Here is a 26209-nt window from a genome sequence, read left to right on the forward strand (position 1 = left end):
ACTGTAATGAGTTTCTACCCTTTCCGAGGACTAAAGCTGAAAGGGCCTGTTAAAGGAAGATCGAAACACAATGATTAGTTGTATCGAAGTAAGGGCGTTTACGATTGCTGAGTTGTCTGTATGTCTGTTGATTAAAGATCAAAATTGACCAATCGTCGCGCAGGAGGGGAGGATCGCCAAACGGATTAGCGTATCCCGTTTTAGCGCCGAGGTTCTTTGCTAGCTAATGCCTCAGGATGCAATGAGGCAACCACGTTTTATATTGGCGCTAAAGGTCGCTTTCGTCTTCCGTAAACAGAATCTTGATGTGAGAACGAAAAGGCAGCACACCAGCTCGATGAAAATGAATCATATTCGGGCGGGGGCGGCTTCCCTTTATATAGTTTCGGCAGGCATAACACGGATAATCCCCCGCTTCCCATGACTCAGCCCCGCTTTAGACTGATGCCTCAAACCCCCTTAAATCACATGATGTCTTTCCCCTTAGTTGTTCATATTATCTTTTTGCGACCGGCAACATATCAACATCGACTATCTCCGTCAAGATCCGATACTCCGTATTGCCACTTTACTACAGTATCGTACAATCAATGCCCCTCGATCACAACCAAGCAGCTTTGCCACCCTCGGCAGAGTAGGCACGTCTTGCCAACACTTCCTCCACAACTTCTTTTACGCCTTGCTTGCCTCGCTTCTCCCTGACAAAATAGCTTACCACCTCCGGAATAGTCCTACTTCCTTTCTTGACGACTTCCTCGATTTGGCTCTCATGGGGCAGGCCGAAACGCCAATGAGGATACTCATTATAGTTTCCCTCGGTAAGCAATTTCAACCTTTTACCTTCCTCGACTTCGAAAAATGGTGTCGTGAGAGCAGCAGGATCCTTCACGTCCTCGAGCTTGGATGGCTCCGCCCAAGCTGGTGATTTATCTTTCCTGATGAGCAACGCATGCACTCCTTCGGTGAAATCGGGATGACGCATGAATTTGGACGCAATTTGGTGTTCTCGCTGGAAAGCCTCCTTGATGGACCATTTCCGACCCAGCTTCATCTGTTGAAATGTCACATGTAGACTCGTTGGTGATCGCAACTTCAAAGCGAGGAGAGTCTTTTCGGCCCATTGTGCGTTAGACCTATTATTCGCCGCCTGTTTGCTGAGTCTTTTAATAAGCTCCTCGACGGTATCTGCGCTAAAACAAGCATCGATAGACTTTCGTAATGGGCCACTGAGAAGCATTGGCTGGTCGTGTGGCAGCCCGGTCGTGTATTCCTCAATGGTAGAATCAATGAGGCCCAACCGCTCATCCAACGAATGGTAATCCTTGAACCTCAGTTCAGCGAGACGGCGTTCCAGAGCAGGCAAGGAAGTCGAGTGGATGTAATGTGTCGCAACTCCAGCATAGTAGACATCAACGCCCTTCAGCCTCTCACTCGTAAGAGCAAGATACGTCCCGGTAGAGCCCGCCATCCGCGGCAAGAAAAACGAAGCTCCCACGTCCGGGAAGAATCCAATCGTAGTCTCTGGCATAGCGAAAAGCGTCTTCTCGGTCGCTATCCTAAACGGCGCATGCAGACTCAACCCAACTCCTCCGCCCATCGTAATCCCATCCATAATAGCAACATACGGCTTGGTATATGTAGCAATAAGGTGATCGAGCTTGTATTCCTGCGCAAAGTAATCGATTGACCGCTGCTGTCCTTCTTCCCCAAGCTTATTGTCCTTTGCGAGACTTGTCACATCTCCACCGGCACACAATGCCTTCTCGCCAGCCCCCTTGATGACCACCACATTCGCCATATCCGATTTCGCCCATTCCTGCAACCGGGGCACGATCTTCCGCACCATCGATCCGTTAAGGGCGTTCAGTGCTGTGGGCCGGTTGAGCTCGATTGTCCGCAGACCGAACAGGGTATCGAAAAGCACGTCTTCTTTCTCGTCGCCGGGTAGCTCTTTGATCTGCTCGGGTGCTTCTGAGGTAGACATCTGCCAGTTCATCAGTTTTCCGGTACGACAGTTTCAGAGTAGGAAGCTCATGAACCTTCGCTTTGGTGCTGCCAGTAAAAGCAGGATTCATAACCTTAGCTGTGAGCGGCATCTTTCTCGAACAAGCACAGCGTACCGCCGCCGTTCTACCCACAAATGACCTTGCAAACATCAAGAAAAAGAATCAAGTACAAGAAAAGACCCCAAAGAAAAGGTGCGGTGAGTAATACAAAAGAGTGCGGAGTAAATACCGAGCTTAAGCTATTTTATCAGTCGACCTCGGGTCAAGTTTCGGCCTGAGTCGGTAAGGCTCAATTGAGACTTGAGAATTTAAGGTTGGCGCTAAACCATGTTAGGTGAGGTAGCATAACGACAAGCTTAACTTTTGAGTAGAAGGCTGCACGAAAAGTTGAAGCGCGCGTGTCAAGGACAACGCAAAGACAACGACAAAATGGCGGACGCAAAGATCACGTATGCTCCCCTCCCAATAAATGCATACACTCTCAAATGCTAACATATTCATCCCAGCGAACTTCTCAACAAACCCCGCAACGAACTCACGTACGCCATGCCCTCCCCGCCCCTCCAATTCCACCACCCCTCCTTTCCCCAATCTACCTAGCTAACCCTACCCCTACAGCGAGTTCGAAGTCGCCCAACTCGAAGAACACGAATTCACTTCTGGGCCCCTCTCTATCCTGCAAACCGCAGTACGCTCGCACACACAAGTGCTGATCAGCTGCCGTAACAACAGGAAGTTGTTGGCGCGAGTCAAGGCGTTTGATCGGCATTGCAATATGGTATTGGAGAATGTGAAGGAGATGTGGACGGAGACGCCGCGGGGAAGCGGGGGAAAGAAGGGTAGGGCGGTCAATAAGGATCGGTTTATTAGTAAGATGTGAGTACACCGACACTGCCCAGAAAACGAAAATCGGGTTTGAGATGGGGGATATGAACTCTTGGGTGTTGCTGTGAAGGGAAATGTTGAGGATTTGGGCTGACTTTGGTGTGAATAGGTTCTTGAGAGGTGATTCAGTCATCTTGGTACTTCTGAGCTGAACGGTCGATTTGAGGTAACTTGGAAGGTTTATGAGGGTTAGCAGTGGGTTTCTCTGGAAATAAATGGCAAGAAAGACAACGGCGTTGAAAAGAGTTGGTGGTTGAATAAGAATATCACTTTGTCTATGAATCTGGGATGCTTTACAGGGAGTGATGGATCGAGAGAGTCTAGTAGCTACGTTTTGATTGCTAGCTACGCCGGAATAAAAGCTAAACCTGCCCCCCGGCTTCGTGTGTCTAGTGGTGACCTGGTGATTCAAGGGAATTGTGCGGGTAATGAACGTCGTATTGCTCTCTGTTCTGATGTGAGGGAATGTATCTGAGTTCTCGTTCCGAATACTTTCCTTGTCGTCCATTTTGCTAGAAGATGTATGAAGGTCCCACAACGCTGTAAATCATGCCTCATATTATTTGTTACACTAGAGTTTTCGTCATACTACAAGCTCATCATTTTCTCATGAAACTACTCACCTCTCAAATCATCTCATATCCAGGCTCCGACGTTTTAATTTCAGCCAGCCCAAGGAAGAACTCGCTGAGTCCCCAGGCTCCAGGATCAGGCACCTGTTCAAACCCCGATCCACCAATGTAAACCGTCCTGCCCAAACTAGCCTTCATTCCCTTGGTCCCCTCGGCACCTTTCCTCGCAGCCTCTGCAGCCTTCTTCACGTCCCCAGTGCTGTTCAGAGTCTCCACAAATGGATGCAGCGCATCGACCAGCGTTCGGTCTCCAGGCTGTGCAGGTGTGTACTTGGAGAAAGCTTCTGAGGCCTGCTTTAGTGCTGCACCCCAGACCTTGGGAGTTGCGTCTCCTGCTGAGGCTTGCCGGAGTGAGTGGACTAGGGCGTTGAGGTAAATGGCGTAGAGTGCTCCTGAGGTCCCGTCCATTGTGTTCTCCACAACATAGATGATCTTGGAGAGATCGAGAACTGCGTCGCCGGAAAGCTTCGTGTCTGAGATCAGTTTTAGAACAGCTGTTTTCAGTCTGTTAGTAATGCCAACTGCAATTTGGGGAAGGAAACAAACCTTCGGCGCCTCTCTTTAAGCCAATACCACAGTCGCCATCACCGACAATCGTATCGTATTTTGTAACATCTGGCTCAGCTGCAATGACTCTTTCTAACGCTGCTACTAAGACCGTCTTCATCGTCTCGGGGTTGAGTTTCAGCCCACTTGGCTTAGTTTCCTCGCTACTTGAAGCTGAATCTTCTCTTGTTTGGCTCGACTTTGCTTCCCAGCTCTCTTTCCGGATTGGTGCTGCCCAGCCTGCTGCTTCGGATGGAGCATCTAGTAGCTGCAACATGCTTGGTCCGCCAATATTCGTGTTAACAACGTTAAGGATAGATATGCTGAAGCCGAGGCCGTTAAGACTTGTCATGTATGTTCCGGCTAAGATTCGCACAGGCTTGATGTTGTAGGTCTTTTCCAGTTGATTAACAACCTCTGCTGTGATGCCTCCGAGCTCTAGGACACTGACGCCTCCAAGGTTGTTGATCAATAAGACAATTTCGTTTGAATTGACGTTCAAAAAAGCACGATCCTGGTCTTTCTGGTCGAGCATCTGTAGAAGCATCCTCTTGACCATCTCAGGAAGATCAACCTTCGCCCTTCCACTGCCCGGCTCATTATGAATGCCCATCCCAATCTCAACCTCCTCATCCGCCAAAACTTCCTCCGAATTCGGATCGGGGGATGCTCTTCCTGGTACGTGGACATGATCAAGACTTGCCCCAACACTAACAATATTATCCGCCGTCAACTTCGCCACCTTATACACATCTTCCAAACTCGCCCCCTGTGCAGCCAACGCACCAGAAATCTTATGAACCAGCACTGTTCCAGCGATTCCTCTCCGTCCAACCTTCCCAGCTGCTTTTCTTCCAACCCCAACATCGTCACCAACTACCACCATCTCAACTTGTAGTCCTGCCGCCTTGGCTTTTTCCACCCCCATGCCGAAATTAAGCACATCGCCCGTATAATTCATAACCGTTACCAAGATCCCCTTCTCGCCATCAACTCGTGACATGATAGCTCTCCTGATTTGCTCTGCCGACGGAGAAGCGAAGATCGTCCCCGCGACTGCTGCAGAGAGTAACCCATCCCCAACAAACGCTCCGAAACTAGGTTCATGGCCGCTTCCTCCACCGGAAATGATGGAGACTTGGGAAGCATACCCGGGGCGTCTGTATATGATTTTGTTGGTGACGTCAAGGGCGATAGAGGGGTTTGTAAAGGTAAGTGCTTGGAGAGCTGAAGAGAGTAAGTGGGCGGGGTCGTTGATGAAGTGTTTGGCTGACATGATGGCGGTGTGTATTTGTTGGTAGAATATTGAGAATTGAAGATGTGAAAACTGCAGACTTAACTTGTCTTTTTATATTATCAGTAACGTCAGCGTCTCCTGTTATAATGCATGAGCGTCAGGCCATGCCAGCATGTGCATGTACTGTAATCCCACGTGCTACCCCGCTGTCAAACCGTAGTGCCCCACATCGGCCAACCTTCCTTGTTTACCCCAAAAGCTCACTTTATTTTTCAACCTCACTCCACCTCCAATACCTACCTAGGTACTTCATTGACCCCCTTCCCCCACCACAAAGCACAATGTCTGAAATTCTCCCCATCGCCGTCCCAGGCCAGCTCCTAGGAGCAATCTCTGAATACCTCCCCGGCCCCGGCACACATATCCTCCACGCCTCCCTGTACGCCTCAATCCTTGGACCCATCACCACCACCGCGCCCTCCAAACCAGCAGGTCCGCAGAAACGCCCTACGAAAATCACCTCCGCAGCTCCAGTACCCCTGCCCACCATCTCGATCGAGCGCGACATAACATCGGCGAAAGATAAAGATGGGGGAAGTAAAGGGAAAGAGATTCTGCCTGAAGTGAACAGCACGGTCTTGTGTAGAGTTACGAGAATCACGCCGAAACAGGCGAGCGTCGCGATATTGGTTGTGGGTGAGACGGTGCTGGATGGGGAGTGGCAGGGCTTGATACGCGCGCAGGATGTTAGGGCGACGGAGAAGGATAAGGTGAAGGTTTTTGAGAGTTTTAGGCCGGGGGATATTGTGAGGGCTGTTGTGGTAAGTCTTTTTCACGGTTTTGTTTATTTAAAAGGTGGTGGTGGATGCTAATGCTTGGTAGATCTCACTGGGCGATCAATCCAATTACTATCTTTCGACAGCAAGCAATAATCTGGGTGTTATCATGGCGACCAGTGAGGCTGGCAATTCGATGTATCCGGTTAGCTGGAAAGAGTACAAGGACCCTGAAACGGGAGCAAGTGAGAGCCGGAAGGTTGCGAAACCATTTTGATAGAAGACTATAAATTGCATAGCGCATGGAGTTGGGGCTGGGAAATATACCACGTCGAATGGTCGGATATCACACGTTGTACTGATAGTTGTGAGGGTTTTTTAGGTCTGAAAGGTCGGACACTTAGAGTTAGGTATCACCTTCTACTCGTATGATGGCACTTTGAGACTTTTTCATCAGCTTTTATTCTCGAAATCTGTTCTGAGGTGCCCTAGTTGGGATAATAACGACTTCCCTCTTTCAGTATTTGCAAATAATCCGCGGGTTTCTCAATGCTTGTATTGCTGCTTTGTTTCTATGGGTTTCAAAGTCTTCTAGTGTGCTCAATTACGTATTCTGCACGAAATTCTAGTTTTGGATATAATTCAGATGCTACCTAAAGTGTTTAGATTTTATCCTCAACTTCTCATTTTGGATTCAGGCCAGCGGGCCTCGTATCTAGCCCACGCCAAACCACTAAGTAGGAGGGAAAGATCTACAGGTCCTAGCGCGAAGCTGAAGCTGCGGAAGGTAGACAGGTATACCTAAGGTAGTGATCTAAAGGGAGTTACAATTCCCGCACCCTTTCTTTCCACCCAACAGAAATCAGTAACATAAATTACATCTAGGTGACCATTGCCAATATCGCCGCAAGAACAAACATTCCATACATGCCAGCACTAGGTAGGTCACTCCACTATCCACTATCGAGACAAAAAAGAAACCTGCGCTTCCATAACTGGGTCATAACCCCCAATCCATGAGGAAATAGTCATCCACAGGCTCACAGCGCTTTCCTTCACAGTGAATTACAAAAAGACGCCTTAGAGAGGAAACTGGAATGTTTTGTTGCACTTCGCGTCAAAAACCACTTTTACTAAAAAGAGCGGCCGCGGATTGGTTGTCCTCCGTCTATTCACCAAGCAGCCGGGCCGAGGGTAAGGTAGTAGGTATATATAATTGAATTAACGTAACGCAAAATACATCAAATGTGTAATGGTGTACTGGTTTAGGGTTTTGAAAAATCTAATCGTTAAGCTTGCTTAGGGGTATCCTAACCTAATTTTTTTTTTTTTTTGCATTTATCTAATACTGTCGCGCGCTTGATGTTTTATTATTTCTTGGTCCGCAAGTAGATTCAGCCGTACTATGGGACGTTTCTTTATATAGTTTTTGCCTTTTGGGAGTACACTTACATATACCGGTATGGGTTATTCCCCTCGGCTTATTATCCATATGGAGGGAGAAAATGTTGAGTGGGGACTTGACCCCAGAACAAGAAGGACGCACCCCGCACCCTGTACCCCCCAACATACCACCTCAAACGGTCCTAGACCTCATGGGAAGTTTGATTTCCTAGGATTCCCATATACTCCCAATCATCGCCAAGTCCTCGCTCATGGCCTCGAAATTCCCAACCTCCGAGCACGACCCTTTCCAAACCATGATACAGACATACTCGGGAAATCACCTAAAGCAGCACCACCCACCAACTAAAATCTCTAGCTCCCCAGATACAGGGTCTTCATAGGAGAGGCAGCATTTACATATACGCTACGCAAGCTACCAAGCAGGCCCTTGGTGTGGTCCAGTATTCGGACAGCACTAATAGCAAATATTTAGCCCGTTGTCTCGCACAAACCTTGCAAGTCTACCTTGCAATGAGCCTGTAGTAGCGCGCATAATCACATCTCTATAAACCCTTTGTCTTACTCGAAGCTTTCTGAACTCCTATAGTGTTTTAAGGCCTCTTTCCCCGGGGAAGGCCCGCCAATTATAAACCCTTAAACTCTTCATTATCCTTCCTCGTACTAGAAGCAGCACTCATTTATACTACAGGTGACATGGTACACTAAAAGCTGATTACAAGTAGTGCCTCTTTTTCTGTCCTAGGTACCCAGGTATCTTGTAGTTGCGTTTGGAGCTAATACAAATTAGGCGAGGCTCGCTCCCCCTATCCGCCTCGCTACCAAAGAAGGAACGGCGAACACGCTTGCGAATAATACAAAACTGCATTACATCCAACCTATCTATTTCAAACCCACAAACTCATTTCAAAATACAGCAACTAAGCATCTTGAGCCCACATCATCACCAGGATAATTCGAGGAAAGCACGACATTTCTCTCTATCAGACAATCCCCATTTTTTTTTGGGAGACAACGTTGTTCTTCAAGGATCAAACGCATCTACATTTTGAGAAAGACCCAAATTTCCTCCATGGCAAATTCATCGCCTCGAGAGCGTAAGCCATTTGTGCCCAAATGGGTTTCCAAACATGGTGGACTTTGCCTTCCCACTAGTTAGTTTCTTTTTAATTTCATCCCTCTTGTGGCATTGAATATCTACTCAGGAAAATAAGGATTGCTGATACTTCGAATAGCAAAGAGCAGATCGCCCTACAAAACTCTCCCCAACGGAATGCACCATATGCTCTGTGAGACATATACCCCACGTACCCAAGAGCTTGCCAACCCGCATATTCAAGGATTCACACTATTCAACAAACTTCCCTTCGACCTCCGGCTTATGGTTTGGAACCTTTGTATCCCACCTCGCGTTGTAGAGATCCTCTTCAACCGTAGAACTGGGGTCTGCCGTTCGACAACACCAATCCCGGTTCTGCTCCACCTCAATCAGGAAGCAAGATATTTTGCCCTCAAGCATTATCAATTAGCTTTTGGTGACGACAATTGTGAACCATTGATATACTTCGACTTCAAAATAGATACCTTGTATATTGGGGCCGGAAATGTCGAGTGTTGCAATCCCGGGTATCTTTTCACGGCACTTGGTATTCAAGATACCCAAAAAGTCAAGCACTTGGCATCAGACCATAACCTGGCTTTTTATAAAAACCTCATCTATATGCCGGACCCCATGTACGAGTCCGACTCAAGTAGCGAGAGTGTAAGTTGAGTAGAGAACTCATCCTTCGCATCGTCCATTTTCACGACACGAATTAGAAGTTAAAGACAAGTGATGCTGATCAGTTCTGTACATAGGCATCTAGTACAACCACGGATGACGGCGAGGATAATGAGGATAATGAGAATGATGCTGGAACCGACGAGGGGAGAAGAACATTGATACCTCTGCCCTCGACTCACGCACTTCTAAGGTTTCCTGGGTTAGAATCTATCACCGTCATCGATACACTGAACAACTTCGACGTCTTTCTTGGAGAAGTTGACCAGAACCCAGGGGAGTTTCAGGCGTGGGAGATATGCGAAAGGGGATTGGCAGATAAATGGTCGTATTCTTCCCCTACACAGCTATCGGCGATGGGTCATGAATTATTAGAAGCCTGGGAGGAGCTTGAGATTTGCGCTTGGGGATTTATCCGCCCTACAAAGAACCTTCTGATAAGATTCGTCTCTCTAGACCGTCTGTCTCAGATGAAGGAGTGGGAATCAAGACGGCTCTGGAATGAGGAGAACATATGTGTTTCCGATTGGTGCTGCATATATCCACGCGATACGTGTCATCACCTACTCGAGTTCCTGGAACTGCTGGAATGTCACTATGAAGATAGATATCGAGCTCTTGACAGGACGTTGCGCCGATATCTCCCCTCATGCTGCGAGAGGAATATTGATTTGATACGAATAGTTGCAACTCTATTTTCGGGCCAATGTCTCTGTCGGGTTCCATGTAACAACGAGCATCAGAGTTTCCGCCCTTGTCCTGGGTGCAGGGGCCGCATCATGGATATTATAAGATTATTGGCAGACCTGGTGAGGTACGCGAATGGCATTATTCCAGCGATCGGCTATTGGAACCAGTTGCCCGCGGATTCTAATTTGAAAAGGAGGCTCCTCCGCTGGTTGAATGATGGGGATTTCTGTCCACACATTTTGAGCTCTATGAAACTTTCGGGGACATGGTCGCTGGATTGAACAGCATATTTACTCTGGGCAGCAGGCTGAAATGGCAGTAGAAGCTGAGGGGCAACACAGGGGGGAAAAAAGGCGAACTTATAACGTCCCACTGGATATGGTTCTTTGACACATTTACCTTTGGGGGCCTTGAAACAGCGGCAGCTTCAAACTCGAAAACAGAGTTTGTGATTTAGGATGTTACATAAAGCTCTTAGACTTAAGTTTTTTTTTAACTCCTATATAACTTTACAGCCTTCCCCATCAAATGCCTGCCAAATATGCACCTTCAAACTCTTTATCACTTCACGCTTCCTCGTGCTGGATTTAGAAAGCGGCACTCATTCCTAGCTTTTAATGTCCCACGCCACCCGACACATCATATAATTCAAAGACTAACAAATTAGAGCGCATGGGCACGTCGCACTGAAAGTCTATACCCACGACGGAGATCGAAAGGCAGAATTTCAAATTTGTCAGTGCTTGGCCAAAGGCAATTACTCGCATTCTGGCTCTTCCAATCTCAGGACCACTTTAGAAACCTTGACAATACCCCGTCCTGGTGGTGACCACATCTGTCTCGTCCAAAAGCTAATGTGGGAAAGCTTTAGGGACATCAGATATCTCCTTCCGGACGGTCTCTTCACAGAGGAACTTTTTAAGATCTCCCTCATACAACTATTCTCGGCACTAGACTACCTGCATACAGAGTGTAAACTTGTTCATACAGGTGCGAGAAAATCCGCCATTACCCCCTAAGAAGTGTACATCTAAATTTGAGATCAACTACTGCGTTGAAACCTTCCAATACTTTGCTGATAATTTCTTACAGACATCAAAGCCGACAATTTACTTTCCCAAATTGAAGATGAATCCATCCTCGATGCATTTACTGAAGCGGAGATGAGCCATCCTTTTCCTCGGAAATCTGTCAATGGCGTAACAGTGTATGCCTCGAGGCAGCTGGCAGTTCCAAAAATTCTTCGGTGGCTGAATACACCAGTAGATTGAACGCTGCACAGACCGAGGATAGTAGCGAAATTTCCGGTCTTTCGTAGGATAAGATCAGGTGGCATTTACTTCATGACGCCGTTGACGACTACAGTACGACTAAGCACAAGTCGGACTCATTCCGGCACGTTTGGACTTGCATCGCATATAATATAGTAAAATGATCTCCTCTCTTCAAACGATGATTCAAGTGCGCTTGTTCAACAGATATAGCATTGCAAATACCAGCACTTGACCCAATCAAAAGTCCAATCTCAAATCATAAATAGAGCAGACTAGCAAGCAGATAAAGCTCTACCCAACTAAGTAATCCCATTTATGGGAAAGTGGAGAATGTTTTATTTGTTGCATGTCGCAATAGCCGGCCGCGGCCCGAGGCTTCACGATTTTCAATGTCCCACGCAACCTAGCACATTATCAATTGGGTCCGATTTTCCGCGGTAGACTTCCTCAAGAAGTAGCCGCGGCCTTTTTATAGAGAAGGCCGTACATAAAACATTGTAGGATAGGAATTAAGGCATAGAGAAGCGAAATAATGCCGCTTGGCAATGGGGATGGCATTACAAGCAAGCCATTGGCTGTATTGGGGCTGGAGTAATCTGGTGCCTGAGCAATATAAAGGCCAAGAGCATTTCTGAAAGCGATTCAAGAAGCTTCATGTATTATCTGCACAGCGTTCCGAATCTAGCTCTGCTATATTTTCCTATTATACATAGTCCCATGTAGATATGTATATCCGTGAAAAGATACATATAAACAGGAGTTTTGACACCTGTATTCATAAGCCTATTTCGCCGTCCCGCCCACCGCAGCCAACTTTTCCGTATCATCCTCGTCCTGGATCGTCTCCTCATCTTGAAGAGGCTCTGAATCCAATGGGATCTGTGTTCCCTTCTCCTTCTCCACCGTACTCTTACTCTTCTTCCCCTCACAATAAATCACTAATACCCCACCCACCTTGCCCTCCGCAGGCTTATACTCCTTCCAACCCCCCTCCGCCAGCGTTTCCCTCAACCGCTTCACCAGCGCCTCGCACTCATCTTCCTCCGCCTGCCTCCCCCTCCTCTTCTTCGAAATCGTATACTCCACCTTCCAGCCTTTCGCTAAAAACTCCCCCAACTTCTTCATCTTCGTGCGCTCATCCCCCTTATCAATCTCCCAATTCATCTCGAGCTCCTTGACCTTCCCCTCCTTGGCCGAATCCCGCTTCTTCTTCTTCTTCTCCTTCTCCGCCGCATAGAGCTCCGCGCGGTTCAGGATCTTGCAGAGGGGCGGCCCGCCCTCAGAGCCCTCGTTGACCATGGTCAGGACGTGGGTCTTCTTATCCAGTCCGGCGAGCACGGAACGCGTATTTTGCGGCCCGGAGAGCTTGCCATCCGGGCTAACGACCGTGATGAACCTGGCGGTGATTTCTTCGTTGATGGGTAGACGGGATTTCTCAACCGCAGGTTTGGGCTTTGGGGCTGCGTAGGTTCGGCGCTGGATCTGGGGGGAGAGGGTTGGGGGGAAGGGGATGGGGCGGAAGAGACGCGGTTGCAGCTCAATGGGCGCGATGAAGACGCGGTGCAGAGCTGTTGCCGTACTGGAGAAGTGTTTCGGCCTCATTCTATCTGTCTTGTTTTGTTGTCTCGCTGTGGATATCGTGTAGTGTTGTTATGTATCATGGAGCATCAATTCAAGACTCGAGATTTTTAGTTCCACCCCTGGCCTAGGTCCACCTCTCGCCAAAGCAGCGCTCGGCCCAGCTCAACCGACAGACGGTAGCTCATCCACAAGGCTGAACCTCCCTCCCTCTCATTCCCGTGACCTCCCACCACCTCACTCACCAACCCTCGCAAGCAAAACCAAACCATGCCCCTCCCCCAATTTCTCAAGCATCGCCACGCATCCGCGCCCCTCCTCATCCTAAGCACAACGCTAAAAACCTTCTTCTTCACTCACCTCTTCCTAACACACATCTATACGCTCAAGGCCACGCGCGGGCCTTCCATGCTACCCACCCTCGAAGTATTCGGCGACAGCGTGTTGATATCGCGGTATTTTCGGCGGGGCCGCGATGTGAAGGTCGGGGACGTGGTGTCGTTTGATAGCGTGGTGGTGGCTGGGGAGGAGGTGATCAAGAGGGTGGTAGGGATGCAGGGGGATTTTGTCGTTTTGCAGGATGAGGCGGGGAGGGGGGAGAAGATGCTCCAGGTGAGTTTGTTTTATTGTTTTTTGTTTGTGGGGTTTGAAGATGAAGCGTCGAGGGATATGGGCTGATTGTGGATGAACAGGTGCCTGAAGGTCACTGTTGGGTTGTGGGGGATAACTTGTCGGCTTCGAGGGATTCGAGGCATTTTGGACCCATGCCGATGGCAGTTATTAAAGGGAAGGTTGTTGCTAAGGTGTTTCCTTGGAGTGAGAGGAGGTGGATGGCTGATGGGTTGAGGCTGGTGGAGACGTATTAGATGGGTGCATTAGGTGTATGCGTTTGCGAGAGCTGTATACAAAAATGTACATTTTAATGTATTCTATCATCACCACGGGTCACTATGAGATTATCTCTTCCAAAGTGGAAGTTAGTTGGATATCATAAACTCCTATCTAATTACAAGAATACTACGTGTAGTTCTGTATGAATCGTATCAAGTTCAAGGAGAACGTTTCAAAACGTCTGGAAAGAAATGTGTATGGAACTATGGCAAACAAGGCGGTTCCCCCGTATGCCTCGCCATAACCATAAAATAAAAAGGTCGCCCTAACTATCACTCCACTAATGCTCGCTACTAAAATGAATCCATGGCTGTATACGCCTAAACACCTTGCCATTCCACACCCAGATGCAAAACTAAGGAAACATCTATTTTCAGACAATTTCATCCTTCAATGTGCGAGGTCTTGGAACCTTGCCCGAGTAGTTGGAGAGAGCGTTGAGCCAGTTGTACAACTTCTCCTTCGCCATCTTCCTCGCCGTCATCGTCAGAGTCGATTTGCGTATCTGCTATCGTCTTGATCATTTGTACTATCTCCTCGGATTTCCCAATGAGATTAATTAACTTCTTATCTTCGGATTCCAGGAGCTGTAGTAAGGTCCAGATTGCAATGTGCTGGAATGTTGCATCTCCACTGGCGAGGAAACGCTTCAGGTAACCATGAATACCTCCGTTGGGTTCTGTCCAGTCCTGAATGAAGATCGAATAATCGCCAACTACGAACCGGTTAGTAAAATTAGCAGAGAAAGATTATGGAGTCATACCTTTCGAGGAAAGATTGCCGAGAGCAGCAGCACTATTACCCTGCACCTCAATGCTTTGAGAGTCGGTCAAGGGAATAAGAACGTCAAAGACACCTAGGTTTAACAAGTGAGTCTTTAGCTCGTCGCTCAGAGCCAATACTGCGATAGCTGCAGTCATTTCGGATTGTACGCTTAAGGGAACATCGAGAACTAGCTGCTTGCACTTTTGGACAGCCCCAGCTTCCAATACAAGAGCCTTGTTGCGATCGGAACTGGCAGCTAGATTTCGCAGTGTTGAGATAGCATGGCACTGTATTTCCTCGTTATCCGTTGAACCCAAGAGGTCAACCAATGGCTTTAAGAAGCCTGCATCGATAATTGGTGATTCGTTCAGAGGGTGGATAGAGATGTTGCGAATGCAGGCGACTGCAGAGAGTATAAGGGGCAAGTATGATGATTGCAGAAGTCGAAGTAATGGAGCTAGTCCACGAGCGCGGACTATCTCGAGTTGGTATTTCTCATCGGAGGCAAGGTTTCGTAGAGCCAGCGCAGCTTGGCATTGGACCTTTGGTGATGACGAGTCCATAAGATTGACCAATGATTGGATGAGCCTATTCTCACTCTGCGCAAGCTTCTTCCGGTTGTTCGCATCCACGGCTATGTTGCTCAGAGCAGTTGTGCAATAATATTGGACGTCCACATCGGAAGAAGAGAGAAGTTGTACAAGGACCGGTATAGCACCGGCATTTACAAGTTGTTGTCGATTTTCATCTGCGACCTTTTTAGCTCAAAATTGAGGTAATCGGACATGATCACTCACCAGAATGTGTCATATTCAAAAGTGCTCCTGTAGCATTCCTTTGCACCCGCATATCCTTCGACTTTGCCAACCGAGTCAGAGGTCCCAATGCTCCTGACCTCGCAATCTTTGCCTTGTTGTCTTCATGCGTAGCTAAATTTGTGATGCAGCCGACCGCGTTACATTGGACTTCGACATTCGGGGACATCATTTGGCGAATGAGGGGTGTTAGACCACCGAGAAGTACGATTGCGACTTTGTTCTCAGCTAGAAAGGGTTAGCAATTGCTTCCTATCGGCGGTATATTTACGTACTGTTTACAGCGAGATTCCCGAGTGCCGCGCTAGCTGCCCGCTGTACTTCGATATCCGGGCTTTGTAGGAGGAACAGAATGGGTTCCAGGGTATCACGGTCAACTTCACGGACATCTATATGCGTGTCAGTACGGTCATTAACAGACACTGCCCAGCTCGACTAGACAGTCGCCAGTCTGTCTTGATTATTTCGGCGGGGTAGCCTGCTGAGGGAGACAATATTTCAACAGAAGCCAAATCGTTCTCAACCCTGGCCGTGATCCAAAAACATGACTATCCATCCATAAAATTGTAAACGTACCTCTCTCGGTGATTTCAGCAAATGTCAAACTTGCGCTGCGTTGTAGGTCGACGTTATCGGAGAACACGAGGGTGCTCAAGGCTTGTAAGGGTTCGCCAGAGAAGAAGTCGGTCTCGCCCCGCTATGAAGACATCAGTGAGGGTGCATGGTGTGCTAAAGGAGCTCTGCATACGTTTTCTAGATATTGCAGCAAGTCTGCCACCGCTTCTCTCTCGCTCTCGGCCAGAACTGGTTCGTATAACCCATCGCGGGATTTGCCTGGATCCAACATCAGCAAAAGCCTCCCACACCTGGCCAAAAAACAAGTGCATACCTCCACAACACGAAGATCCACAGGCGCCCATCTCCAGATGTTGGTCCCGAAGGACTGGTGGTGTGTCTCTTTTTCGAAGTCAATTGTTGTTGGAACGCGAGCCGGAGGTTGAACAAAGCAAAGCAAGAGCAAGGACCGGCAGGTGGAGCGGAGGTTTCAACAGGGCTGTGGTAATACAAACACAGAAAGTAGAGCCGCTACGGCCATTCACTGCGGTGTGAATGGAAAAGAAGGGAAAGGGAAGTGAAGGAAGTTGGAGATGATGGCGGTAACGGTTGAGTGAACTCTTTGGATTGATCGAGCTTGCCTGGCTGAGTGAAGATACCGTAGCTTGGGTTGCAGTCGGCGCGCGGAAGTCGCCAAGCAACGCAACCCTGCAACCATGTCAATCTCTCGCTTGCCGTTTATTTTTGAGCCCCTCGAGCCCCTGTCTCTCTCTACCAAAACACCACACCTTCACTCCAGTTATGATCACATGCATTGTTGTTCACTCGAGGGCGATGATGTATCAGGAGACTTGCGTGCGTGCATGTCTTTACGGATAGGCTGTGGTCAAGCGACATCCAAAGCACCAAAGGGAATTCAAGAGTGCCCGAATCCTCAATGCCTAAGAATCCTTTCGCATTCTGTGCAAGGAGAGGAACATAGTAATTAGTAATTAGTAATTAGTAATTAGAGGGTTTGTCACGACAGATGCTGCAAGCCGTGCTCGCCTGCCTGCCCCCAGCAAGACATTTACCGCCCGAACTTTGCTCTACCATGGTTACTCGATCTTGCTGTTTGCTGTCTCGTGAAGCACAGGAAGGATTAGGAGGCAAGTAGGGCAATATACGAATTCTCCGAGGGGGGCGTCGTATTGTCATGTTGTCATGTGATGCTTGCAGGCTTCCCTTGAGTAATTCGAGGCTTAGCTTTGATGCTTTTCGTATTGTGTTGTTTGAGGCGCTTCTATTTACATAGAACCGTATTGCATCTACCCAACCTTATACATTGATTGTGTTGTGCCAAAGAGCAAACAGTTTCTTGGCAAACGTGTGAAGCTCGAGGTTTCCTTTCTCCATTTCGAAGTTCTCCCCCAATTACGTTGGTATAATAGAGTTAGACGGTACAAGGACAAAGAGGGCTAGGTGATGAATCAAGGCGTAGCGTATTCTTCCCTCTACATCTCCAAAGAATTCTCAAGACAACGGATTAGTATAAATATATGAAATGTATGGGATGCATAATCTCCAGACACAAAATGTCCTTGGGCGAGTAATACGGTGGAGGGAAGTAATAATCCAGGATATGTAACCATATCTATTGATTAACGTATACACCTGAAACGTCTCCCTATCTCCATATATTGCACTAGTTGTATTGTTTCGTATCCTTCATATCGGCACGGAGAAATGGATCGCCTCAATTCCCCTCCAAAAATGCGAGGTACAGACCGTACAGTACGGTTAACGATAAACTCCACATTTTGGGGTAATTTCCTAGTAACTCGCTCGTCATGCACGTGAAATCCAACCCCACGTACCGTACCCACCTCCCTCTAAATCCTCAACCCCAGAAATTTTGACCCTGCGTTCGCGCATCTACCCTACCAAGCAAAGCTTACCCATGCTCCTTAAATCGATTCGTTGAGCTGCTGGAACTGTCTTCTTCTTCTTCTTCTTCTTCTTCTTCTTCTTCTTCTTCTTCTTCTGCAGAAGTCGGGAAGGACATAGTGAATCTTCAAATCCAAACCCAAAAGAACCCGAGGTCTCGCGCCACAGACTTCAGCCCCCCTCGCATCCATGTCTGAGACGGCTGAAGACCCTCGGCCAGTTTGGCCTCATCCACCAACTGTCATACTTGGTCACGAGTCGTCACTGATTGCCCAACCTTCGACTTTCCTTCTTCCCCGAGGCCCAAATCTCGCGATGCAGGACAAGGACAAACCGTTGAGTGCCGTGGACAAGGACCAGCTGAGTGGCTTGGTGAGTGCACCCCTTCCCCCACGCGCATAATATGCCGCGATATCGGGTCCGGGACGTGGGATTCATGTCCATCTGTGAACGGACGATCGACGAGCTTTCACAGGACTAAGCATGCTTCACCCCACCTTGCTTAAAGCTAAAGCCGATTGAGAGCTCTGGAATCATTCACTCAGACAAGGACCTTGTCTTGTCGCGGGCCCAAGACATGCGGTGATCGCACTGATAAGCTTCTAAAGCTTGGAGGGGCAAAGACTTACAAGGCTGACATACTCTGATCTTACAGAAAGCTATTCGAGATTTCCTCAAGATCCGTACCAGCTATGATGTTCTCCCGCTCTCCTTCCGCTTAATTATTCTCAATACCGATCTTCTCGTGAAGAAGAGCCTCACTATCCTCCTCCAAAATGGTAATACTCCTCCTCGCTCTTGGATCGCAGAGTGCTGATAAGGACTGTTTGTAGGAATCGTCTCTGCTCCGCTATGGGATTCTCACACCTCGAGCTTCGCGGGCCTTCTAACCACCTCTGATTATATCAACGTTGTACAATACTACTGGCAAAATCCAGATGCGCTGAATGCGATAGATCAGTTCCGCCTGAGCAGCTTGAGAGGTAGAGCCGGATTATAGCACACAGCATACAAGCACTAGGCTAATACATTGATGTAGATGTTGAGAAAGCTATCAATGTTCTCCCACTCGAGACATTGTCCGTCCATCCCGCACGCCCTCTTTACGAAGCATGTACACAAATGCTTAAGACCCGAGCTCGACGTATCCCCCTCGTAGACATCGACGACGAGACTGGACGAGAGATGGTTGTCAGCGTAATCACACAATACAGAATCTTGAAGTTCATAGCTGTTAATGTGGTCGAGACGGAGATGCTGAAGAAAAGTGTCTCGGAACTCGGCCTTGGCACATACGGGCACTTGCAGACAGCAAACATGGATACCACGGTAATCGACGTGATCCACATGATGGTTGACCACAGCATCTCGAGCGTGCCAATTCTTGACGATGAAAAGCACGTCTTGAATGTTTTTGAAGCTGTTGATGTGATTTCTATCATTAAGGGCGGCGTCTACGATGATCTCGGGACAAGCGTTGGTGATGCTCTGTCCAAGCGAGCAGAGGATTTTGCAGGTATTTACACATGTTCTGAGGATGACAGACTAGATTCGCTCTTCGACACTATTCGGAAATCTAGGGTTCATCGATTGGTTGTAATTGACGAGGAGAACCGCTTGAAGGGCGTGATATCTCTTTCGGACATCTTGAAATACGTTCTTCTACATGGCGCAGAGGATGAATAGGGACGGATCGTTGGATTACGAAAAATATAATGACTGGGGGCGTTGCATAGCGATCTGGCGTCAGGAAGACTCGAGCATAGGATGATGCCAGGTCCGGTTAGATTTTGGGTTGTCTTGATTTCAATAATACCAATAAGTTCCTCATTTTAAATCAAGCCGTTTTTCACCTTACCCTTTGCTGTCCTACTTTAACGTGAGACAGAAAGTGACATATGATTTGGGGCAAGGAATCAGTACATTCCATTAATCCTCGGGGCTTCAGGTAAGCTTCAATACTGCTGCAATCATGCGTGCCTTAATAACATAGTTCTCTAGTATCGCAAAACAGCGGCATTCTGCGCATAAGATGTCTATGATATCTCCAGCCTCTTCTGCACAATGGGAAACCAAAAATTTCACCATGCGGAATGCCGTATCAAATTCCAGATGAATGGGATGCTGATGTCGCTAGATGGTCGTTGAGCTTCGAGCAGGTCAAAGGCTACCTAGGTATGAATAGTGCTTCCTGGAATGACTGCATTGATCTTTGCAGCCGAGAACATCCATGGTAAAACATAAAATGCGGGATGGCGCGTTGTGATAGTAGGACTAGCAGGTTCCGTCGAGGAAAGCGCCTTCCTGAGGAAACTCGAAAGCTGGGTATGTTGACGCCGACCTTTCAAAATCAACTTCTCCAACGACTTGTCAACTTTCTTCACAAGTTATTTAAAGTAAATGACGCGTCAAAATGCCATCCTTCCATCATGGTCTTATTACCCGTTCATCATCAGCAACATTGTCAGCGTCGCTTCCACAAGACAACGTTCTCGATGGCACCTTTGAAGATATGGTTATTGCCCAGGAGCTGCTGAACCAACCCAAGGCTTTACGGAAGCAGGCATCACTAGCAGGCATTTTCAGTAATTCACTCGAGCTTCAAGTACCACGCAATCAGTTGGAGTATGATGGGTCGAACGAAGAGAAGCAATCTAGAAGAGAATTACAAAGCAGCAACACTTGGACCTCATCCAGTGGAGGAGATATTCTTTCAGATCACGACGATATCGAAGATCGCACGCTCTTTGTTGCGGAATACAACCGGCTTGCGCAGAAGGTACTATTTTCTATAGACCGTTCTGGTTCCATACTGACGTTGCGGAATAGCATGGCATTCGGGCAATAGTTCCAGAAGATCACGATGTCAATGTAAGGAGAATAATTATCATCTAGCCCCCATCGCTAAAAACATGTGATAGGACGATACTTTTAATGTCTCTGCGAAGTCTAGTTGGTTCACCAGAAAGGTCCTCCGAAGAACATCATCGAACCAGAGCGCAAAGCCAGAAAGACACATAAAGCACAGACGCAGTATAAGTGACCTCTCCCTACGATTGAAATATGCGAAGAAAGATACCTTGAAGGACAAGGATTTGCAGGAACTTGTTCGGCTTTGCGGATTGAGTCTGCTATATCTGCCTGCAGAGTACGTGCCTGGGAGCTTGGCTGTTCCGACGTGCTTCCGTGCCACAGCGCAGTATCTCGTTCAGCATGGTGAGGCAACAATATCTAATGTGTGGAACTTATACTAACACAGTTTAGCACCTTCTGCGAGAGGTATCTTCCGTATTCCAGGGTCCCACAGCGTTGTCGCCGCACTTTACGCCCATTATTGCAACAAAGATTTCGACGGCGATATAATCTCAGGCACTGTACATTGTCCTTCGATCCCGGGACATATCAAATGCGACGTACATGATGTGGCATCGGCCTTCAAGAAGTTCCTCTCTGGCCTACCAGGCGGAATCCTGGGCTCACTGGCGCTCTTTGACGCCTTAGTCGCAATCCAAAGTCAACTGCAAGGCGATCCCGAATTGATGAGAACAAGGCAAACCAAAGTTCGAGCAAGGCTCATAGCCTTGGCCATATCAACTTCACGGTCACAATACCGGCGAGACCTGATATGCGCAGTGTTCGGACTTCTCTGTATGGTTGGTCGAGCAGCTGAGACCACCCGCCGAGAAAATGAACGCGGGAGGCCCTTGCCTACGTCTGACCTTATGGGCTATACTGCCCTGGGCATCGTTTTTGGTCCCCTTCTCGTTGGAGAATTACTCGAGAATTCTTCTATGCACCTAGCAAATCCACATGGAGGACTCGTCTTGCTCCCAATTAGTCCACCAAAGTCACGCAAGGAAAAACACAAGAAGCCGTCTAGTATTGACGAGGGGATTTACTTTAATACTCATGTTGATAAGATTAAGGTTGCAAACAGCATTACCGAAATGGTCATTACGCACTGGCGTGATGTCGTTCGACATATCAAGAACATTGGTGCTTCAAGGGTCATTGGAGGGCACAGATCGGTAGGGTTCAAGATTCCCAAGCCACCTTTTCTACGTCCGTCGGCCTCGGATACATTTTCTTTGCGAAAACCACCAGACTGGGATGATTCAAATCCGCCTATCAGAAGAATGGAGAGAAGTGATTCTCCAACTCCCATTCGTCGTAAGTCTTCAATGTAAATCTCATTGGTCTATTTCGCTAACCTTGGGTTTTCAAACAGGTGTTAGTGTCACCATCAGTAACAATACCGAAAGCCGTCATGGATCAAATACGGAGTCGCCGCATGATTCACTGGTGGTCAGGAAGCAGCGATCGAGGCCATGTCCCAAATCAAGTCAAATACTCTCAGGCCAAAAGACCATGGGTGCTCTTTCCCCCACCGCTGAAGAACGATTGAGTGAAAAATCAGTGGACAGTCCCGAGAAGCATGCGAGATGGACAGAAAATAAGTTTAATCCGGTCAGCTCAACCGCAATAGAGAGCATCATTAGCCTCCTCCCTCCTCCGTCCCCGCCATTCCCACTTAGCAAGACTCCACCCGCATACAACGAGCGTATAAAAGAAAACTCATCTTTTCGAAATCCCGAGAAACCGGTAGGAAACACTCAGAGTGATTCTTCACATCACAAAAAGGGTAAATTGACAAAGTCTCCTAAGAGCCTAACCAAGCAGCACAAAGAGCATTCGAAGTCTAGCGAGAAGTCTAGTGAAAGCTTAGGTGTGATCATTCGAAACCAGATGACTGCTTCAGCTCGAAAGGTCGTCGGGAAGTCGGCGGAGACACCAGTGAAGACTGTGGAACATAGTCATTTGGCACAGAATACGCAAAGAGGCCACGATGATTATTTCCATTCGCCAACTGGACAAAGTGCTAAACCTCCAAAACCTCCGAGTTCAAACCTACAACCTCAAAATTCTGACACTAGAGTCAGTAAAGATACTGTAGTTGTCCCAGAGGGAACGGTGTCTGCACGAATCAAGCGATTTGCCGCCAGCGAGCCAGGCCAGATCCCTTCGGGGCTGCGGATTCCAGATGTTCGTAGGCTGTCAAAAACTACTTATGGCGATACAACTCGAAATGATTGGGCAAACCCTCAGCATCTTGTCAATAAGGATCCTCTATCCAGTATCTCACATGTAGAAGATGAGGCTTCTTTGGCTGCCCTTGCTCGAGCAATGAAATCCGAAGAAACTTCAACGAACGTGAACGAATCACCAGCCGAGAAGAATCATCACTCCAAACACGAACAAGAAGAAAATAGTGCTTCTGAAGCCACGGTCGCGCAAACAATGCAGTCTGAAGGCAAATCTACAAGCAAGAAGGATGCCGCCTCACATATTTCTCATGAGCAACAGCTGTCTTCTTCAACTGCACCGGCCCTGACTTACTCAGAGTCTTCAACAGGAAGTGGTGATCCATACAATGTTCAGACCACTTCATCGTCCATACCTACAGCTATACAAACTCCTACAGGCCCCCCTACGACTTCATTTCTAATGCATATGACAACGGCTGATAACTCTAAAGCTCCTGTGTGTCCAATTTTAGGCTCACAAATGCCCTCTGATGATCCCAGCACATCATCTCCATCAAAGATACCAAGAGCCCATAGAAATGTTCTCAGTAGACCGGCTATCAGATCCCGAGGTAGTAGTGTCAAGGCTCTTGCAGCTAAATTCAATAAACCGGAGTCGCCACCGACAATTATTTCGTCCCCAGCAAAGTCTCTTGCAAAGTCGACAATTTCAAACACTCCAAGCAATCAGTCGCCACGCAGGAATAGTATGGTCGCTCAATATATGAGAAATACCCCCTCGCCTGGAAAGTCGCATAAGTCCGCCAGATCGGATAATACACCGGTATCGATTCCTACCGTTCAAGCCCAAAAACACATTCAGTTTGGGTGCAAGCCAATTGTAGAAACCAGGTCGAGCACTGCAAAAAATCCCAGTCCACGCCGGATTCTGAAAACGTCTATTCACGATTCGACCCCACTTCGACGTGTTGATAGGTCTTTTGAGTCAACAAGCAGAACTTCTTCTTTCACTGTAAACGCAACAAATCCATTTGCAGTTCCCCTAAGATCCGTCACTCCTGCACCTCAGGCAGACGGGCCACAGGATGGTCTATATGATGGCCCTTCTAGTACATTGATGATTGGCGGAAGTCACATTGCTTCTGGGGGTCCTCCAGAAGCGCAGCATGCTGATCCATCGCAGCGCACTCGCCGAGGAGAACACTCTACCGAAGGTCTACATCCTGAGCCGCTGAACATTACTCGTTCTGTTTCTGGGCGTCCTCAGAGATCACAGCGAGCTCAAGCCTCGTGGCTGACTTCTACAAATTCTAGTACGCCGAGTATTGATGGGTATCTTGACATGCCTGAGAGTCCTTCGGATCAGCAATATGCTCGATCCGCATCTCAGATTCCTTCTCAAGCAATAGGTGCAACCCAAGATTCGCCCCTCCAGCACCCCGAATCTCTTGAACAAGTCCTTTCAATCACGTCACAACCCCTAGAAAATGACCCAATCCTGAGCCATTATAATCCGAGATTGCACCCGCAATCTATGACATTGCAGGGTCATGTTTCCCGGAAGAACGAAAAATCACACCAATCGAACCAACACTTGATTTCTAGAGATAGTGTGGATGTCGATACCCTCAGTAAGGAGCTCAAGAATACCAAAAAGGAGCTCCGTACATGGAAAAAGAGAGCCGAGGCTGCCGAGAATAAACTAGAACAGCTCTACGAGGCTCTGGCCGATTCAAGGCCTAATTCGGATCGGCCACTAATTGGTATTCTACCTAGCATGCTACAATTCAGCGACGATTATGATGATCCCTCCAACGGTTCGGAGAGAATATGCAACGTTATGCATGGCATGGATGGTGCTGGTGGGTCGGGAGAGAAATCCGAGGAAAGTAATGGGACTGTTATTCGTGAGAGAAAGGATTCGGAAAGCGAGTACATTGCGTTATGGGACCAGACAATGAATGGTTTGAGTCACCAAGAGCCGGAGTGAGGAGAATTATTAGGATAATAACATTGATAGTAATGGTTACTTAGGTGGGTGTTGTTGGAATAGGGGGAGGTATCACGTGTCAGTATGCTTTATTGTTTGATTTCATTCTACTGCTCAACGCGTCTTAGCAAGTAGGCTTATAAGCAGTGATTCCTAGTGAGATCTTTCTTGTTCAGTGATTCACTCCTTGTTCTCCTCTTGGTGAGTGAAATGTTATACAGGATCCCTCAGATCAGATTTCACTGTACTGCAGTAAATCACCGCCTGCCAACAAGTATGACTATGTTGGATGCTTCTGACTCGCTATCAGTCTCCAAGCTTGCAGAACCCTACACCCTTACAGCATAAAATGAGCCTTTGATCCCCCCCTCCAGTTTGTTGGGGAGAAAGTGCCACGTAATGGCAACAAGTCCAATTCACATATAGGCTGCTATAACACAGACTAGCATTGAATTTCTGCATACAAAACAACCTTGGCTCTCCAAATTTACTTCGGCCATCATATTCCAATCTTCCAACATCCGTACTCTCGACGTTGTCAGTGCAAGCACTTGTCCTCCGAAGGCAAGGCTTGAATGAGATATGCAGACCAGTATGCTTTGGTGGGTGACCTTTCTTTTCGATTTCTGAAGACTACAAACTAGATGACTTGCTAACCTCTCATCTCAGCACCCAACCACCAGATACACGAACCGTGGAGTTGAAAGCCATCTTCGAATATGAGCTTCCAGACCCTTCCCGGGTCCTATCCCTTCAAGCATACGACACCCCGAACGCCTTCACATGCTTCCCTAAACTCCCCATGGAGTTAAGATTGATGGTCTGGAAGCTGGCCTTTCCCGCACCGGCCTCTGTCAACGTGAATCCGGTCTATCGTGTGTGTAAGGAATACAATTCACCGGTGCGTATCCCACAGAGGCAAGCCCCCATTACCTTGAGAATCAACCATGAAAGCCGCATGGAAACACTGCGGCAATACACAGTTTTGGAATGGAATAACAAAGGGCCGCCTTACATAAATACATGTACTCGCCTGTGTCTAGATCCCGTCAGCGACATGCCTTACATATCCTATGCCATAAGTACGAGCATGGACCGGGCCGAGTACCAGTGGACTTATCCGAGGTTGGATGAATATGAAGATGGGTTTTCCAATGTCAGGCAACTGGAAATCCGCCAGGTGGTTTGGGGTCCGACCGAGAGGGGATTTTACTACCTCGTTGCCCAATGCCTGATGTACTTGAAGGGGCTGAGAGTCCTATATCTCACAACACATTTTCCAAAACCGGCCCCTACTAATCCAGGGCATCCGTGCCAGTTTCCAGGTTGTCGCCTTCATAACGCCGAAGCCATGAAGGCTTTCCGGGAACATATGGCGGCATTCATGGAACTGAATAAGGCCTTCTTTGGGGGT

The 26209-nt window shown here is 47.9% G+C and overlaps 9 protein-coding genes across 9 annotated transcripts; 5 read left to right on the top strand and 4 right to left on the bottom strand.

Annotated features, from left to right (window-relative positions):
• Positions 1 to 601: 601 nt before the first annotated feature.
• On the bottom strand, positions 602 to 2096 carry hibch (3-hydroxyisobutyryl-CoA hydrolase, mitochondrial; the record flags this gene model as incomplete). The annotated part of the gene is made up of 2 exons (XM_031150271.1): positions 602 to 1984; positions 2040 to 2096. The coding sequence occupies 2 exons, from the start codon at positions 2094 to 2096 to the stop codon at positions 602 to 604; spliced, it is 1440 nt and encodes a 479-aa protein (XP_031004549.1).
• Positions 2097 to 2435: 339 nt separating this feature from the next.
• smd2 (Small nuclear ribonucleoprotein Sm D2) lies at positions 2436 to 3084 on the top strand (the record flags this gene model as incomplete). The annotated part of the gene is made up of 4 exons (XM_031150272.1): positions 2436 to 2455; positions 2513 to 2545; positions 2625 to 2882; positions 3021 to 3084. 4 exons carry the CDS (start codon positions 2436 to 2438, stop codon positions 3082 to 3084), a joined length of 375 nt encoding a protein of 124 aa, XP_031004553.1.
• A 433-nt stretch (positions 3085 to 3517) lies between these two features.
• On the bottom strand, positions 3518 to 5345 carry dak1_0 (Dihydroxyacetone kinase; the record flags this gene model as incomplete). The annotated part of the gene is made up of 2 exons (XM_031150273.1): positions 3518 to 4017; positions 4070 to 5345. The coding sequence occupies 2 exons, from the start codon at positions 5343 to 5345 to the stop codon at positions 3518 to 3520; spliced, it is 1776 nt and encodes a 591-aa protein (XP_031004554.1).
• Positions 5346 to 5647: 302 nt separating this feature from the next.
• On the top strand, positions 5648 to 6359 carry Exosc1 (Exosome complex component; the record flags this gene model as incomplete). The annotated part of the gene is made up of 2 exons (XM_031150274.1): positions 5648 to 6127; positions 6189 to 6359. 2 exons carry the CDS (start codon positions 5648 to 5650, stop codon positions 6357 to 6359), a joined length of 651 nt encoding a protein of 216 aa, XP_031004551.1.
• A 4451-nt stretch (positions 6360 to 10810) lies between these two features.
• LHYA1_G005327 (uncharacterized protein) lies at positions 10811 to 11227 on the top strand (the record flags this gene model as incomplete). Its single annotated transcript, XM_031150275.1, has 2 exons — positions 10811 to 10946; positions 11049 to 11227. The coding sequence occupies 2 exons, from the start codon at positions 10811 to 10813 to the stop codon at positions 11225 to 11227; spliced, it is 315 nt and encodes a 104-aa protein (XP_031004552.1).
• Positions 11228 to 12013: 786 nt separating this feature from the next.
• infC (Translation initiation factor IF-3) lies at positions 12014 to 13105 on the bottom strand (the record flags this gene model as incomplete). Its single annotated transcript, XM_031150276.1, has 2 exons — positions 12014 to 12837; positions 13054 to 13105. The coding sequence occupies 2 exons, from the start codon at positions 13103 to 13105 to the stop codon at positions 12014 to 12016; spliced, it is 876 nt and encodes a 291-aa protein (XP_031004546.1).
• Positions 13079 to 13674, top strand: imp1 (Mitochondrial inner membrane protease subunit; the record flags this gene model as incomplete). The annotated part of the gene is made up of 2 exons (XM_031150277.1): positions 13079 to 13420; positions 13501 to 13674. 2 exons carry the CDS (start codon positions 13079 to 13081, stop codon positions 13672 to 13674), a joined length of 516 nt encoding a protein of 171 aa, XP_031004547.1.
• Positions 13675 to 14082: 408 nt separating this feature from the next.
• vac8 (Vacuolar protein) lies at positions 14083 to 16199 on the bottom strand (the record flags this gene model as incomplete). Its single annotated transcript, XM_031150278.1, has 7 exons — positions 14083 to 14414; positions 14463 to 15212; positions 15262 to 15507; positions 15555 to 15668; positions 15856 to 15976; positions 16028 to 16113; positions 16169 to 16199. 7 exons carry the CDS (start codon positions 16197 to 16199, stop codon positions 14083 to 14085), a joined length of 1680 nt encoding a protein of 559 aa, XP_031004525.1.
• Positions 16200 to 17949: 1750 nt separating this feature from the next.
• Positions 17950 to 19446, top strand: SNF4 (5'-AMP-activated protein kinase subunit gamma; the record flags this gene model as incomplete). The annotated part of the gene is made up of 4 exons (XM_031150279.1): positions 17950 to 18132; positions 18416 to 18539; positions 18594 to 18743; positions 18800 to 19446. 4 exons carry the CDS (start codon positions 17950 to 17952, stop codon positions 19444 to 19446), a joined length of 1104 nt encoding a protein of 367 aa, XP_031004524.1.
• Between the last annotated feature and the right edge of the window lie 6763 nt (positions 19447 to 26209).

Source organism: Lachnellula hyalina (assembly GCF_007821495.1).
Source record: "Lachnellula hyalina strain CBS 185.66 chromosome Unknown contig00086, whole genome shotgun sequence".
Classification (NCBI taxonomy): Eukaryota; Fungi; Ascomycota; class Leotiomycetes; order Helotiales; family Lachnaceae; genus Lachnellula; species Lachnellula hyalina.